Source organism: Stenella coeruleoalba (genome assembly GCF_951394435.1).
Source record: "Stenella coeruleoalba genome assembly, chromosome: 9".
Taxonomy (NCBI): Eukaryota; Metazoa; Chordata; class Mammalia; order Artiodactyla; family Delphinidae; genus Stenella; species Stenella coeruleoalba.
This window is the reverse complement of record NC_137155.1, coordinates 90,724,431-90,742,879: the sequence shown is the minus strand read 5'-3', so window position 1 is coordinate 90,742,879 and position 18,449 is coordinate 90,724,431. Positions and strand designations below refer to the sequence as shown.

Genomic DNA, 18,449 nt, shown 5'->3' with positions numbered 1-18,449 from the left:
TTATTTGGCTGCGTTGGGTCTTCACTGCTGCGCGTGGGCTTTCTCTAGTTGCGGCGAGGGGGGCTACTCTTCGTTGCAGTGCGCGGGCTCCTCATTGCGATGGCTTCTCTTGTTGCAGAGCATGGGCTCTAGGCACGTGGGCTCAGTAGTTGTGGCTCGTGGGCTCTATAGTGCAGGCTCAGTAGTGGTGGCACACGGGCTTACTTGCTCCACGGCATGTGGGATCCTCGTGGACCAGGGCTCGAACCCGTGTCCCCTGCTTTGGCAGGTGGATTCTTTTTTTTTTTTTTTTTTTTTACATCTTTATTGGAGTATAATTGCTTTGCAATGGTGTGTTAGTTTCTGCTTTATAACAAAGTGAATCAGTTATACATATACATATGTTCCCATATCTCTTCCTTCTTTCGTCTCCCTCCCTCCCACCCTCCCTATTCCACCCCTCTAGGTGGTCACAAAGCACCGAGTTGATCTCCCTGAGCCATGCGGCTGCTTCCCACTATCTATCTATTTTACCTTTGGTAGTGTATATATGTCCATGCCTCTCTCTCACTTTGTCACAGCTTACCCTTCCTGCTCCCCATACCCTCAAGTCCATTCTCTAGTAGGTCTGTGTCTTTATTCCTGTCTTACCCCTAGGTTCTTCATGACATTTTTTTTTCTTGTATTACATATATATGTGTTAGCATACGGTATTTGTCTTTCTCTTTCTGACTTACTTCACTCTGTATGACAGACTCTAGGTCCATCCACCTCACTACAGATAACTCAATTTCGTTTCCTTTTATGGCTAATATTCCATTGTATATATGTGCCACATCTTCTTTATCCATTCATCTGATGATGGACACTTAGGTTGTTTCCATCTCCTGGTTATTGTAAATAGAGCTGCAATGAACATTTTGGTACATGACTCTTTTTGAATTATGGTTTTCTCAGGGTATATGCCCAGTAGTGGGAATGCTGGGTCATATGGTAGTTCTATTTGTAGTTTTTTAAGGCACCTCCATACTGTTCTCCATAGTGGCTGTATCATTCACATTCTCACCAGCAGTGCAAGAGTGTTCCCTTTGCTCCACACCCTCTCCAGCATTTATTGTTTCTAGATTTTTTGATGATGGCCATTCTGACCGGTGTGAGATGATATCTCATTGTAGTTTTGATTTGCATTTCTCTAATGATTAACGATGTTGAGCATGCTTTCATGTGTTTGTTGGCACTCTGTGTATCTTCTTTGGAGAAATGTCTATTTAGGTCTTCTGCCCATTTTTGGATTGGGTTGTTTGTCTTTTGGATATTGAGCTTCATGAGCTGCTTTTAAATTTTGGAGATTAATCCTTTGTCAGTTGCTTCATTTGCAAATATTTTCTCCCATTCTGAGGGTTGTCTTTTGGTCTTGTTTATGGTTTCCTTTGCTGTGCAAAAACTTTGAAGTTTCATTAGGTCCCATTTGTTTATTTATTTTTTTATTTCCATTTCTCTAGGAGGTGGATCAAAAAGGATCTTGCTGTGATTTATGTCATAGCGTGTTCTGCCTATGTTTCCTCTAAGAGTTTGATAGTTTCTGGCCTTACATTTAGGTCTTTAATCCATTTTGAGCTTATTTTTGTGTATGGTGTTAGGGAGTGTTCTAATCTCATACTTTTACATGTACCTGTCCAGTTTTCCCAGCACCACTTATTGAAGAGGCTGTCCTTTCTCCACTGTACATTCCTGCCTCCTTTACCAAAGATAAGGTGACCATACGTGCATGGGTTTATCTCTGGGCTTTCTATCCTGTTCCATTGATCTATATTTGTTTTTGTGCCAGCACCATACTGTCTTGATTACTGTAGCTTTGTAGGATAGTCCGAAGTCAGGGAGCCTGATTCCTCCAGCTTCATTTTTCATTCTCAAGATTGCTTTGGCTATTCGGGGTCTTTTGTGTTTCCATACAAATTATGAAATTTTTTGTTCTAGTTCTGTGAAAAATGCCAGTGGTAGTTTGATAGGGATTGCATTGAATCTGTAGATTGCTTTGGGTAGTAGAGTCATTTTCACAATGTTGATTCTTCCTATCCAAGAACATGGTATATCTCTCCATCTATTTGTATCATCTTTAATTTGTTTCATCAGTGTCTTACAATTTTCTGCATACAGGTCTTTTGTCTCCTTAGGTAGGCTTATTCCTAGATATTTTATTCTTTTTATTGCAGTGGTAAATGGGAGTGTTTTCTTGATTTCACTTTCAGCTTTTTCATCATTAGTGTATTGGAATGCCAGAGATTTCTGTGCATTAATTTTGTATCCTGCTACTTTACCAAATTCATTGATTAGCTCTAGTAGTTTTCTGGTAGCATCTTTAGGATTCTCTATGTATAGTATATCATGTCATCTGCAAACAGTGACAGCTTTACTTCTTATTTCCGATTTGCATTCCTTTTATTTCCTTTTCTTCTCTGATTGCTGTGGCTAAGACTTCCAAAACTACGTTGAATAAGAGTGGTGAGAGTGGGCAACCTTGTCTTGTTCCTGATCTTAGTGGAAATGCTTTCAGTTTTTCACCATTGAGGACAATGTTGGCTTTGGGTTTGTCATATATGGCCTTTATTATGTTGAGGAAAGTTCCCTCTATGCCTACTTTCTGGAGGGTTTTTATCATAAATGGGTGTTGAATTTTGTCGAAAGTTTTCTCTGTATCTATTGAGATGACCATATGGTTTTTCTCCTTCGATTTGTTAATATGGTGTATCACATTGATTGATTTGTGTATATTGAAGAATCCTTGCATTCCTGGAATAAGCCCCACCTGATCATGGTGTATGATCCTCTTAATGTGCTGTTGGATTCTGCTTGCTAGTATTTTGTTGAGGATTTTTGCATCTATGTTCATCAGTGATATTGGCCTGTAGTTTTCTTTCTTTGTGACATCCTTGTCTGGTTTTGGTATCAGGGTGATGGTGGCCTCGTAGAATGAGTTTGGGAGTGTTCCTCCCTCTGCTATATTTTGGAAGAGTTTGAGCAGGATAGGTGTTAGCTCTTCTCTAAATGTTTGATAGAATTCGCCTGTGAAGCCATCTGGTCCTGGGCTTTTGTTTGTTGGAAGATTTTTAATCACAGTTTCAATTTCAGTGCTTGTGATTGGCCTGTTCATATTTTCTATTTCTTCCTGATTCAGTCTTGGCAGGTTGTGCATTTCTAAGAATTTGTCCATTTCTTCCAGGTTGTCCATTTTATTGGCACAGAGTTGCTTGTAGTAATCTCTCATGATCTTTTGTATTTCTGCAGTGTCAGTTGTTACTTCTCCTTTTTCATTTTTAATTCTATTGATTTCAGTCTTCTCCCTTCTTTTCTTGATGAGTCTGGCTAATGGTTTATCAATTTTGTTTATCTTCTCAAAGAACCAGCTTTTAGTTTTATTGATCTTTGCTATCGTTTCCTTCATTTCTTTTTCATTTATTTCTAATCTGATTTTTATGATTTCTTTCCTTCTGCTAACTTTGGGTCTTTTTTGTTCTTCTTTCTCTGATTGCTTTAGGTGCAAGGTTAGGTTGTTTATTAGAGATGTTTCCTGTTTCTTAAGATACGATTGTATTGCTATAAATTTCCCTCTTAGAACTGCCTTTGCTGCATCCCATAGGTTTTCGGTCATCGTGTCTCCATTGTCATTTGTTTCTAGGTATTTTTTGATTTCTTCTTTGATTTCTTCAGTGATCACTTCGTTATTAAGTAGTGTATTGTTTACCCTCCATGTGTTTGTATTTTTTACAGATCTTTTCCTGTAACTGATATCTAGTCTCATAGCATTGTGGTCGGAAAAGATACTTGATACAATTTCAATTTTCTTAAATTTACCAAGGCTTGATTTGTGACCCAAGATATGATCTATCCTGGAGAATGTTCCATGAGCACTTGAGAAAAATGTGCATTCTGTTGTTTTTGGATGGAATGTCCTATAAATATCAATTAAGTCCATCTTGTTTAATGTATCATTTAAAGCTTGTGTTTTCTTATTTATTTTCATTTTGGATGATCTGTCCATTGGTGAAAGTGGGGTGTTAAAGTCCCCTACTATGAATGTTTTACTGTCGATTTCCCCTTTTATGGCTGTTAGTATTTGCATTATGTATTGAGGTGCTCCTATGTTGGGTGCATAAATATTTACAATTGTTATATCTTCTTGGATCGAACCCTTGATCATTATGTAGTGTCCTTCTTTTTCTCTTCTAATAGTCTTTATTTTAAAGTCTATTTTGTCTGATATGAGAATTGCTACTCCAGCTTTCTTTTGGTTTCCATTTGCATGGAATATCTTTTCCCATCCCCTCACTTTCAGTCTGTATGTGTCCCTAGGTCTGAAGTGGGTCTCTTGTAGACAGCATATGTATGGGTCTTGTTTTTGTATCCATTCAGCCAGTCTGTGTCTTTTGGTGGGAGCATTTAATCCATTTACATTTAAGGTAACTATCGATATGTATGTTCCTATTCCCATTTTCTTAATTGTTTTGGGTTTGTTTTTGTAGGTCTTTTCCTTCTCTTGTGTTTCTTGCCTAGAGAAGGTCCCTTAGCATTTGTTGTAAAGCTGGTTTGGTGGTGTTGAACTCTCTCAGCTTTTGCTTGTGTGTAAAGTTTTAATTTCTCCATCAAATCTGAATGAGATCCTTGCTGGGTAGAGTAATCTTGGTTGTAGGTTTTTCTCCTTCATCACTTTCAGTATGTCCTGCCACTCCCTTCTGGCTTGCAGAGTTTCTGCTCAAAGGTCAGCTGTTAACCTTATGGGGATTCCCTTGTATATTATTTGTTGTTTTTCCCTTGCTGCTTTTAATATGTTTTCTTTATATTTAATTTTTGACAGTTTGATTAATATGTGTCTTGGCATGTTTCTCCGTGGATTTATCCTGTATGGGACTCTCTGTGCTTCCTGCACCTGATTAACTATTTCCTTTCCCATATTAGGGAAGTTTTCAACTATAATCTCTTCAAATATTTTCTCAGTCCCTTTCTTTTTCTCTTCTTCTTCTGGGACCCCTATAATTCGAATGTTGGTGCATTTAATGTTGTCCCAGAGCTCTCTGAGACTGTCCTCAGTTCTTTTCATTCTTTTTTCTTTATTCTGCTCTGCAGTAGTTATTTCCACTATTTTATCTTCCAGGTCACTTATCCGTTCTTCTGCCTCAGTTATTCTGCTATTGATCCCTTCTAGAGTATTTTTAATTTCATTCATTGTGTTGTTCATCGTTGCTTGTTTCATCTTTAGTTCTTCTAGGTCCTTGTTAAGTGTTTCTTGCATTTTCTCTATTCTATTTCCAAGATTTTGGATCATCTTTACTATCATTATTCTGAATTCATTTTCAGGTAGACTGCCTATTTCCTCTTCATTTGTTAGGTCTGGTGGGTTTTTATCTTGCTCCTTCATCTGCTGTGTGTTTTTCTGTCTTCTCATTTTGCTTATCTTACTGTGTTTGGGGTCTCCTTTTTGCAGGCTGCATGTTCGTAGTTCCAGTTGTTTTTGGTGTCTGTCCCCAGTGGCTAAAGTTGGTTCAGTGGGTTGTGTAGGCTTCGTGGTGGAGGGGACTAGTGCCTGTGTTCTGGTGGATGAGGTTGGATCTTGACTTTCTGGTGGGCAGGTCCACATCTGGTGGTGTGTTTTGGGGTGTCTGTGGACTTATTGTGATTTTAGGCAGCCTCTCTGCTAATGGGTGGGGTTGTGTTCCTGTCTTGCTAGTTGTTTGGCATAGGATGTCCAGCACTGTAGCTTGCTGGTCGTTGAGTGAAGCTGGGTGTTGGTGTTGAGATGGAGATCCCTGGGAGATTTTCGCCATTTGATATTACGTGGAGCTGGGAGGTCTCTTGTGGACCAGTGTCCTGAAGTTGGCTCTCCCACCTCAGAGGCACAGCACTGACTCCTGGCTGCAGCACCAAGAGCCTTTCATCCACATTGCTGCTGATCTAGGAGAGTCTCCTGGAGAGCTGGGGCGGCTGTGCTCACGCTGGGGCATGGGCACTGGGGGCAGCCATATTCGGGAGCTCTGGCAGGTGGATTCTTAAGCACTGCGCCACCAGGGAAATGCTTTAAGTGAGTTCTGTTGCGAGCAGCCTTAAATCATTTTTAGAAGAGTGAAGAGTAATACTATGAATTAAGAAAAGTAATGTTTTCAGGGCCTCACAGGACTCGAGAGGAGCAGAGCTCGCATGTTCTGATTCCACATCTTGTGTTTTTTCTCGTGCACGACGATGCCCTCTCGACAGGGGAATATCTGGAAGGACGGGGTTTGGTGTAGCTTCTCAATATAAATTTGTTGTATGCGAGAGGGAGTTTTCTTTGTTGTCACTTCTAGTTAATCTACTTAGTTGATGGGAGGAGGATGCTTGCTTGTACTACATTCCTGCTGCCCCCTGGGTTTGGAAGAGAAAGGACCTCTCTTCCTCCTCTTTCCCACACACAATAGCACAACTCACACACCACACACACACACACACACACACACACACACACACACAGCCTCCAGCCACATGCACACAAAAACAACCACTTGCATACATACATACCCCACACATACACAAACTTCACACACGCACAACATGTGTAACACATGCACAGGACACACTTCACACATGCCACACAAACACATGCAATCACACCACACAGACAGACTTCACTTGCGCATGCCGCATACACCATACATGCATATCTCACCAACCGACACATGTCACACACCATGCGTGCAACCACACACACACACACACCCGTCACATGTATACCACACATGCCTATCACACACACACACACACATGCACACACTTCATGCATGCACACACACCCAGCACAGCACACCCCACTAATAAACATCACACGCATGCACACCGCACTTTGTACGTACTCACGAACACACATGCTCACCCCCCTCCCTCCTGTCTGCTTCCCCGGGGTGTGACTTACCACGTTTCTAGAGAGAGGCCAATTTTTCTTTTTTAGCTATTACTCATTTAAGCTTGGGCATTTGGGGGGCTGGATGAACAACTCTGGAAAATTCTCAAGCTTCAGTGAAATCAGACCTCTGTTGTAGTTTCTTTTGTTGTTGTTGTTTTATGTGTCATGAATCCGTAACTTAGGTACACCTGTATCACAATATGGGCAAACTCTAAATGATTTCGGGGAACTCCTCCCTGATTTGTACTCGTCTGTCTCTCCATTTACCCTAGCGGTGAGTGACTTGAACTAGAGAATTGTGGACAGCCCCATCTAAGAGTGTGGGCATTTGGGGGCTACATCTAAGTCCCACGAGAGAAGCCAAGCAGAGCCAGCGTCAGTTCGACCTTTATCCTAGGTCATAGGTGGTGTTTTCTGCAGGGCTGGCAGGGTGACAGATTCCTGCATTGTCATAAGCACCTTCTCGAGATTTTCACACAAAAGTAATTTGATAGAACTTCGATAGCAAACCTGGAGAAGCTGAGGCGGAACAGGGCAGGGAAGTTAGTCACGTTAACACCAACTTCCGTTGTTTGGTTTTTCTTTCCCAGCTCCTCCTTCACATCGCAGAGACGCGGCACACAGAGGCAGAAGCAAGAGCAGAGACCGGGGCAGCGGGGACTCTTTTCCATCTGCTGCAGCTTCTGCCCAGAGGTCCTGCCCCCCCAGTCCAGATCCCACCGGCCGCGGGTCTCCCCCGGACGATGGGCCTGTCAAGGATCTTGCCCACAAGTTCACGCACTTGGGAAGTCAGGAGTGCCCTTCGCCTTCCTCAGGCTCGTCTGCGGCGTCCAATCTTGGAGGAACCGGTCAAGGGGGAGCAAGCCAGAGGTTTGCAGAGAATGGCAGTCCAGAGGATCTTTTCTATGGGAATCACAGCAATACTTACGTCACTTTTGATTCGACATCATCTCCCAAGTGGAAGGGCCCTGCATCCTGGCAGAATGACCAAGACACTGGTAGAGAGAGTTTGTTTTCTTCCAGTCAGGCTGTCTCCTTCTCGCCTCTTGGTTCTCCACAGATACCTGAAACCGTCACCACCAGAAAGAGCACGGCCATCCTTTCCTCGGACTGCGTGAACACGGAGGGCAGACGTGGGAATCAAAACAGCCAGCATTTCCCGCTTTTTAATAATAACGTCGATGACATGGCTACAGATGCCACTTCCATGAGATTGTTAAATCATAAAACCACAGCCAGTAGGCAGAGAGAAAAATCTTTACCTAGGGGTCAGGACACCGGAGTGACTCGCAGCCATCTGCAGCCCGCTGGCCAAATGACAGCTGCCAACGATGGGGCCACGGCCTTTGTTAATGGTAAACACACAGAGGAGACATTCTGGGCTAGTCTGTCCACAGTGCCCCCAAATGGCTCTAGTAAAGTGATAGATGAAACTACCGATGTAGGTAAAACTGATGCCACTAGTTTGGGCTTCATGTCGGCAGTCAGTGGGGAGAAAGACGTGTTACGCTCTGAAAGTCAGAGGCTGACAAGCCAGGTTCCGCCCACACATGGGGAGACCACTGCCCCGACACAGAGCGGCACTCACTCTGCCCAGGCTCCCTCATTTTACACCTTCCTTAAGCAACAGACCTGCAGCCTAAGGGACCCATGGTCGGAACTCTGCTCAAATGTCTGTTCCCCCTGCCAGCGAGATTACAACAAGGGCTCGGGCTGGGCTCTGTGTGAGTCACTGAGGGACAGAGAGGGGCCCCATGTCTCATGTCTGCAGCACAGCAGCTAGGGCTAGTGGTTTCTCTTTGCATGTCCCTTAGCAGTATTAAAGGGCAAAGGGGTTTTGGTTAAGGAGCACTTCTGATGAGGAGATTGACATATGAAGATGGAAGGACCAACCCTAGAACTGTATAGAATAAGTGCTACATTTATTCAGAATAGGAATAGTTCAACTGTGGTTTAAGAAATAAACATAACTCTCAGGTGCCCCAGATGTTCATGTTTGCTTTCATGTCTGGGCTCTCATTAGCAGCAGTACATGAATCATAAGCATTTTCTTGAACGTGGCCCCCATTTCAGATATGCTTCCCCACTGTAAGGCCAGATATCTTGATTTTCGGTTTAAATATTAGGGTCAGCATACATGCATCCTCTTTTGTTTTGTAGATTCCGTATCTGACGTTGCGAGTACCGAATGTTCTACGAGGGATGAACATGGCTCAAACGAAATTTGTCTTGACCATCTGTATAAGGGTTGTCAACTTAGTGAGTAACTTACTTAAGGACTTTCTAGAAGCAGAAACTTTATTAATAGTAATATGGCTAACATTTCCTGTGTACTGTGTGTCAGGTGCAATGCTAAGAATCTTACATTCATCTCCTTTAAACTTCACATCAACCCTAGGTTCTGTTGTTAACCCATTTCGCAGATGCACAAACCACCCACTTCACCACTGCATGATATTATGCGTTCTCCTTTTACAATTCAGTTTTAGGTGATCTCTTACGCTTACTCAGGGACCCATCTTTCTGCACACAAAAAGCAAACAAAAGTATCCTAGCAGACACATTTTCAAAGTTTGTGTCCTGTCGTGATTTAGGCATTGCCTCTCTTCTGGGCCGTGGGCTCTAGTCGCCCCTCAACGTGTGTACTGAGGGACCCGTGCTCTACACGACCGACATCTTGTGTGTCGTTGCAGTCAATGAGCCACCCCTGTCCACACTGTTGCCTCCCACCAGGATTCCTGCAGAAATGTTTCCCACGGGGCTGCTTGGGACACAGAGCTGCCCTCTCACTCTTACACCGCTCTTTCCCTTTCATGCCTCCACCCCAGGCCTAGGCATCATGTCTGATTCATTTGCTTGATTACTTAGTGGTCTCGGACGCATTCACCTTGTGTCTGAAGAGGAGATTCTGCCCTGCGTTCCTTAAATCAAAAATCTTTAACTTTAAAATATTTTCTTTTTAATTATGGTAAAATACACATAACAGATTTTACCATCTTAAATATTTTTAAGTGTACAGCTCAGTAGGGTTCATTCGTATTGTTGCACAACCAATCTCCAGAATTCTTTTTATCTTGTAAAACTGAGACTCTGTACCCATTAAACAACAACTCCTCCTTTCCCACTTCTGGCAGGGAAGCCCCTGGCAGCCGCCATTTTGGTTTCTGTCTAAGTATGACTTCTCTACGACCCTCGTATGAATGAACTCACACAGTATTTGTCTTTTTCAGACACTGGCTTATTTCACTTAGTACAGTGTCCTCGAGGTTTATCCATGTTGTAGCTGTTGTGAGAATTTCCTTCCTTTTTAAGGCTGAATACTATTCCGTTGTATTCTATCACATTTTGTTTATCCATTCATCCATTGATGGGCGCTTGAGTTGCTTCTACCTTTGGCTGTTGTGTATAATGCTGCTGTGAACACAGGTGTGCAAGTAACTGTTTGAGATTTGCTTTCAGTTCTTTTGGGTATATACCCACGAGTGGAATTGCTGGATTATATGGTAAATGTATGTTTAAGTTTTTGAGGAACTGCCACACAGTTTTCCATAGCGGCTGTAGCATTTTATATTTTCACCAGCAATGCACGAGGGTTGCAGTTTCTCCACATCCTTGCCAACACTTGTTAATTTGTTTGTTTGTTTGTTTATAGCAGCCGTTCTAATGGGTGTGAGGAAGGTTATACTTTTCGAGTCAGCCAAATCCCAGGCAGTGCCACTCTGGATTTCCTTGTGATGTCTAAGCCTGCCTCTTTTTATTCTAAAGTAGTAACACATCTTTTAGACATTTCAAAACGGTTGAAACATAATGCAAATTGTGAAAAATAGAACTGTTTTCTGTACTCCTGTATTATGGACTTCTAACATTAATTCATTCTTCAGCAAGCATTCATTGAATGGTCATCTTTTTCATGCCCAGCCCTCTGCCAGTGAAGCAAGGGAGAAGTAAGCTAAACAATGATGCAGGCCTTTTTTCAGTGAGTTTGTTGTTAAGATGGGGCATCAAAACAGCCACAAATTTGGGAGCTCCCTGGCTCCCTGGCAGTGGTTAGGACTCCGCACTCTCACTGCCGGGGACCCGGGTTCCATCCCTGGTCGGGGAACTGAGATCCTACAAGCTGCGCGGTGCGGCCAAAAACAAACAAACAAAACATGCACAAATTAGAAAACTGCGTAAAATGAGTAAATACGTAAATAAAGAACAAACTGAGTCCCGAGCACTGGCTGAGGGAATACAAAACACAAGTCAGTTCAGAAGAGCACGAGATTAGTGAGGGAATTCTTCTGGGAGAGATGAATTTTAGGTCAGGGCTTCAAGGAAACACAAAAGCAGTTGCCTATGCTGGAGAGCAGTTTGTCTCAGTAAATCCACGTGTGGGGTGCAGAAAGGGTAACTGTAAATTTATAATGATCTCAGATTTCCATGTGGGTAACATGGCTTTTTGGGGAGCAGAGAATTTTGTTTTCTGATGAGTCTCCATGGGTAATAATGGAACCTGGAGTTTGGGGCAATGCAGGTAGGGGCCAGCATGAGCACAGGTGTAGCTGGGAAATGTGCCTGCAGGGCAGGATGGGAAAGGTGGGCCGTGAAAGGATGGGGAGAGTCAGCAGTGAACTTGGCCGAATCGCTGAGACTTCTTTTCTGTCTTTTTAGAGAGGTGCAACAAAGTTCACTTCCACCTGCCCTACCGGTGGCAGATGTTACTGGAAAACATCTGGATGGACCTCCCGTTCATGGAGGATATTGAGAAGGCCTTCTGTGACCCCCAAGTCTGCAAGTAAGTTGGTGGCCGGTCTGGCTTGTGAGATGCACAATATCATCAGAAGAAAGCCCAGTGCTATGCTTATGGGAAGAAGAAAAAGCAGTTTTCCTTCAGAATCCCATTCAGGTTAACTCTTGAGATAAAAATGGCAAATGCCTGCTGAGTTAATGAAGAAAAATACATAAGTGGGGCAGGTTTGAAGTCACTCAGAGCCTGGCTATTACAAGGGACTCTGGGAGTATTTGCTAACTCAGGTGAAATAAACAGGGACACAAATATGTGTTTAGTTAATATTTGTCCGTGTGTCCCGCAGAACAACACAATGCGTCGGTCGGTTTGTATTCCTATCAGCTCATCGTAGGACTATTACAAGTACTAAATGATGAGCTCAGAAGAGCTTTGACTTAATTTCATAGTTTGAGAAAATGATTTGAGTCATTTCATATCGTTCTAGGGCAGGATTTTGTTGTATACTTTAGCATTTTATACCTTCCTCGGTGTTCGCTATTTCCTCTACCCTGGAGGTTTCTAAGAGGCTACCTTATATTTCTGCTTCTATTAGGGCTGATATGGGTGATACCACCCATGACCATATTTATAAGCTGCATCCTGTTTTACAAGGACATTCTTTGGGGGAAAAAATATGGATGTGTCGTCGTCTGCAAATTTAGTGAATTTTTGGTGGAGATTCTGTGTTGCAACCTTTTGCCACTAGAGGGTGGCATCAGCTGTTTTGCTTCTAGCTGTATTTCTCCCCCCAGGTATATCTGAAGCAGTGTTTTTCAACCTTAGCGCTATTGACTTTTGGGACCAGATAATTATTTGTTCGGGGGGGGAGGGCAGTTTAGCATCATTTCCTGGCTTCCACCCACTGCATGCCAGTTGTGATAAACAAAAACGTTTTTCGACATTGTCACATGTTCCCTGGGTCACAAAATCGCTCCTGGTTGAACATCACTGAGCTAGGAGGTGTTTCATAGAGCAGTAACTCTTAAACTTTTTGGTCTCAGGAGCCCTATATAGTCTTAAAATGTATAGAGGATCCCAAAGAACTTCCGTTTATGTGGATTATAGCTATTTATATTTACCATATTAAAAATCACGACTGAGAAAAATTAAATATTTACTGATACATTAAAAATAACAATAATAAACTCATTCATGTTAACATAACATTTTTTGATAATTATATATCTAACTTATATATAGTTATATGCATATATAACTGTATATAAGTAAAACTATAAAAATAACTTTTCCAAAACAAAACAAAACCAAATTCACTGAGAAGACTGAAATTGTTATATATTTTTGCAAATCTCTTTATTGTGAAATCAAACATCATGTAGCCTCTGGAAAACTCCATTGTGCACCTGTGAGGGTATGAAGGTGAAAAAGACAGGGGATGTCTTAACATCATTATGAAAATAACTGTGACCTTGCTGGCTCCCGAAAAGGTCTTGGACCACACTTTGATAACTATTTGAATAATAATTGAAAAAAACTGACCTACTGTGAGTTTCTAACTGACTTTCTAACAAACATTGAGCCAATCCATTGTTTTGTGTGGGCACAGTTGTCTATGGGGGATATTTTTTGAGGGAAGAACACATTCTGTGACACCGTTGAATATGTGGGGCAGGCAGGTTACATTACCTCTCTGTAGTTCAGTTTTTTCTTTTATGTGTAAGACCGAAAGCTGTATAAGGGAAATTCAAAGATCCCTTTCAGCTCTCAAGGTTTAATTCTATCCTCTTATTAGGGAAGACCAGAGTGTAGAAAACAGAAGCATTCTGTTTCAGTGAAGCATTTTGTTAACACTAAACTTTTCCCTCTCAGCATTTCTATTGGAAATTATAAAATCAGTTTCCAGAAGATGACTTGTGATTATAAACCCATCCGACGTCTCTCCACGCCTTCCTCTGTCACAATGCCGGCCGGTTCTCTCTTCACCACAAAATGGATTTGGTACTGGAGAAATGGATATGACAAATGGGTTCAATATGGAGAGAAGGTGAGTACCATTCCTCCTTGTGGACGCTCTTGTATAAACTTGCCAACTTCAGAAGAAACTAGTAGTACAGTGTCTGACACCCACGTGGTTCCCTGTGGAGCATGGACATGGTAGAGGAAGTGGTGCTTTTTTACATGATGCCCAGCAAGCATGGACTCCGATTGCATCATAAAAAATTATAATTATTTTTAAGGAACTCCTTGATCCATGAGCCAGCCAATATCCTTCTTTCCTTGCTATCGGGGCCTGGGCTGGAACCTTGAGCTAGCTTTCTATGTACTAGTACGTAAATGTACAGAGACTACTGCTTTCAGCCAGAAGAGGAGGCAGGACTGAGAAATCAGAAGACTGATATAGATGGTTACTAGGATGCAGTCAGAGTCTGGATTCAGATGGACTAGAAGATTCTAGACTTACCCGCACAGGGACATAGTAAAGGGAGAGAAGTTTATTTTTTTTAATTTAATTTAATTCAATTTTTTAAAATATCTTTATTGGAGTAGAATTACTTTACAGTGGTGTGTTAGTTTCAGCTTTATAACAGTGAATCAGTTATACATATACATACATCCCCATATCCCCTCCTTCTTACGTCTCCCTCCCACCCTCCCTATCCCACCCCTCTAGGTGGTCACAAGGCACCGAGCTGATCTCCCTGTGCTATGCGGCTGCTTCCCACTAGCTAGCTATTTTACGTTTGGTGGTGCATATATGTCCATGCCTCTCGGGAGAGAAGTTTAGATAAGCAGAGCTTCTGTCTAGTATCCTTTCTTTCCTTTGGTTCATAGGATTAGAGAGAGAGGGAGGGAGGGAGTGAGCTTAAGTAGGCAATGAAATCAGAGTGATGAGAAAGAGAAAAGAAAAGCAAGAGGTGGAAATGAAGCCAAAGTAGGGACGAGGAAATGCCAGCGTCGGATTCTCTAGGGTTAGAAGTGGACGGGCTACACATATGGCTCTGCGCTCCCTAGCTGTCAAAGCAAGCAAAGAAACACTATGTTATATGGTCCCCTGTGCCTCCATTATATGTTATATGGTCCCCTGTGCCTCCATGAAAAGACCATTCCAGTTACTCAGGAGAAGCACGGCTTTTTCTCTGTTAGTGAGGCCTGAGAAAAGGGTCTCCTACGGGGCCACACAGAGGGGACCTTGTGTACTGTGGTGAGTGAGGTCCTCAACCTTGGTCCCACCATCCGTGCAGTACATGGCGGTTTCCCAGTGGTCTTAGCGGCAGATACATGCTATCAAACAATCTTTCACAGAACCTAAATGAGCGAACTAGGGTGAAGCAGAGGTGCCCTGTGCAAAGAGGACGGGGCTCAGGGCTCTTTGCTTTCCCCTCCTGCGGTGACCTGTCAAGCACCTCGGCGTGAAAACCCCTGTGATATTTAGCTTCGTACGGGCTCTTCTTATATTTAAGCCGAAGATGGTGTCAAAGTGCAGTTCCATAAAGGTGATTCCGTGAGGTGCCTGTGGAAATAGAAATTATAAACTCAAATTCTTTAGCCTTGATTATTAAATAATTAAATAAAACGAAACGAAACGAAATGAAATTAAAATAGTAAACTATAGGTCTCAATGGTTCTTATGTCAAATACTTGCAATTTTCAGTAAGATAGGGGAGAAGGGTTAGAAAATATTTGTATTCTAGTGACATCATGATCCCAGAGACCAAAAGGAACTTTAAGGGGTAAAAGATCATATTTAAATTTACACAGGTCCTGTCACTCATGTCCCCTAGTAAAACATCAAGAAACTTCCTGATAAAACTTCTTTAATATGAAGTTCTCCCTGGGATATTCAGTCTGTGTTAAATGCACAGTTCTAGAATGTAACTTTCTACCTACGAACACAAAAAACGTTATAGTCATTGAATCTGTGGCACTTGTCTGTTGTAAGAAATGGAATGTATTCTTTGAGGATGTGAATAAACTCTTACTGTCTCATATTAGTTAGACCCATCATTATATAAATTGAGTGGGCACTTCTGTTAGAAAAAAAAAAAAAAAAAAGAAAGGAAGGACGGGAAAACAGGCCCTGGGTTTGGTGTTTTCCTTGCTGGTCATCCAAGTAAAATAAAAATGGTGGTACCGGGAGATCTGAAACACAAACATAAGTTGCAGCCTGGTTTCTTTCATAGTTCAGTGTATTATGTATTATGGTCCAAGTTTACAGCTGTTTGATGACCTGGTTTGATCCAGTGTACAGGTTAGAATATTTAGAGAAAAGAGTGGACTGAATAGCTTTCAGACAGAGCCCTACGGTTTTTATTTCTTGCAACTGAATTTTTAATAAGAGTTGCGCATATATGTATAGCTGATTCACTTTGTTATAAAGCAGAAACTAACACACCATTGTAAAGCAATTATACTCCAATGAAGATGTTAAAAAAAAAAAAAAAAAGAGTTGGGCAACTGAGATTTCCGGGTTAGGAACCTCTCTGGTAGGAACTGGGAGAAATAGAAACTTTTGCCAACAAAGGGTAGATGCATATGTTTGACAGTGAACCCTCTGGAAGGTAGAATTGATATATGGCAGTTCAGGTGCTTAACCAGGACTTGTACCTACATGGATGGTGGACCAGGAGAGGACGGTGGGCAGCAATGGTGCAGGATGGAGTTACAGCAGGAGTGACTGGAGGGCAGAGCCAGGTAGCAGTCATGGGCTTTGCATCAGTCAGGGGGTGCAGATCCAGACCCTCAAGATGTTTACCAGCAGATAGCCGAGCTTAGTAGCTGTGAAAGCTGGCCTTTTGGGGCAGGAGTCCATGACCTGAGGGAATTGCCCAGGACAAGGGCAAGCCATAGCTCTAGAAAGCCGAGATCAAGGCAAACATGTAGGCACAAGACAAAAGCCGAGACCTGGTAACTGAAACTGAGGTATAAATTCAAGTCTTCTGGGAGAATGCATAATTGAAGCCTCTACCATTCATTCATTCATTCACTCACCCATTCAGAACTGGAGTACAGTGAGGGCAGAGCCAGAGGAATGTCCCCGTGAACCATGAGAGGCTGTGCAGATGCTCAGACACTGACTTAGTGGCCTCGTTCTGTCCGGTATGCCAACCACTAGCCATATGTGGCTATTTAATTTTTTTTTTTTCCCCCAGAGAAGGAAGGATTTATTACTTGCAGCAAGGAAGAAGAACACTGGGGATCTTTCCCAAAGCAATGTCTCTGGGGCTATTTAATTTTAAACTTAAATTAGTTAAACTTAAATAAAATTAAGAATCAGTTGTTGTCACACTAGTCACACTTTAAGTGCTCTACCAGCAGCTGTCCCAGCAGCCACATGTGGCTCGTGGCTACCGTATAGGACAACACAGAAATTTCCATTGTCAAAGAAAGTTCTAGTGAATATGGCTGAATGGACCCTAAAGCCTTGCTGGTCAAAGTCAGGTCCGCAGACCAGCAATGTCAGTGTCATCTGGGAGATGTTCAAAATGCAGGCTCTGGGGCTTCCCTGGTGGCACAGTGGTTAGGAACCTGCCTGCCAATGCAGTGGGCACGGGTTTGATCCCTGATCCGGGAAGATCCCACGTGCTGCGGAGCAACTGAGCCCGTGCGCCACAACTACTGAGCCTGTGCTCTAGAGCAACTAAGCCTGCGAGCCACAACTACTGAGCCCACACACCTCGAGCCCGTGCTCCGCAACAAGAGAAGCCACGGCAATGAGAAGCCTGTGCACCGCAAGGAAGAGTAGCCCCAGCTCGCCACAACTAGAGAAAGCCCGCTTGCAGCAACGAAGACCCAATGCAGCCAAAAATAAAATTAATTAATTAACTTTAAAAAAATGCAGGCTCCAGAACTCTTCCCCCACTTCCCCTGAATCATTATGCAAATTTTAACAAGATCTGGGTGATTTGCATTTACATTCAAGTTTGAAAGGCTTTGACCTAGAGTTTGCAGATTCCTTCCAGCCAGGAACAGGGTTCTGCAGAGCTGAGCAGGCAGTTGAGGGGTACAGGACTTTGGGGATGGGAAATTAAGGCAGAGATTCAAGTCATCAAACCAGGGTACCCAGGGCCCAGTGGTCCAGTGGTAGGATGCTGCACTTTCACTGCTGAGGACATGGGTTCAGTCCCTGGTCAGGGAACTAAGATGCTGCAAGCTGCGTGGTACAGCCAAAAAAAAAAAAAAAGCACAAACAAAGAAAACCCCAAAAAATCCAGGGTGCCGAGAGGTGATGGCTGCCTTCCCCCACCCTTGCTCGCAGGTGTTTGCCCACTTAAGCCATTCTTTGGGGTCTGAGGAAGGCATACGGTTTCCCAGCGAATCATCTAATCATGGAAACTCAGTTTCCTGCTGCCCACCCTGGATGGCAGTCTCTTTTACAATCATCCCGATACATGTCCCAGCAGCCGTTGCAACGAACATCGTTGTGGTATGACGTAATTGTTCATGACTGTAGTTCAGAAAGTTCTGCTGAAGTTAGCCTTCTTGTTCCTTCCTCCCATTTGTCCTGGTTCTACCTCCAGAAACACATCAAGTTTATTCCTGCTTTGCACTGTGTGCAAATACTTGAACCCAGTTTTCCTGTGCCACCATGTTCTTCTCCAGGCTAAGAGACCTCTCTATCTGGGACGCATTCCTTGGAAGCTTTCGTTCTGGTTCTCCCCCTTTACATCCTGCAGACATTTCCATTAGGGAAGGGGAATGCGATGGATGTAGCGGAAGCCTGCAGAGTCTGGCCTGTCATTAAAGGGACTGGGAGCCCCTGCCCACCACCGGCTGCCAACAGGATCTTGCTGTCATCTTCCATTCTAGATC

General features: G+C 42.9%; 1 protein-coding gene across 1 annotated transcript in view; it reads left to right on the top strand.

Moving 5' to 3' along the window:
- The window catches only part of ZC3HAV1 (zinc finger CCCH-type containing, antiviral 1), a 67,414-nt gene that overhangs the window by 30,511 nt on the left and 18,454 nt on the right, over positions 1–18,449 (top strand). The window contains exons 4-7 of the mRNA XM_079930959.1: positions 7,498–8,262; positions 9,068–9,166; positions 11,561–11,684; positions 13,509–13,683. Of these exons, the coding sequence (XP_079787085.1) occupies positions 7,498–8,262; positions 9,068–9,166; positions 11,561–11,684; positions 13,509–13,683 (1,163 nt within the window). The remainder of the gene's footprint in view (positions 1–7,497; positions 8,263–9,067; positions 9,167–11,560; positions 11,685–13,508; positions 13,684–18,449) is intronic.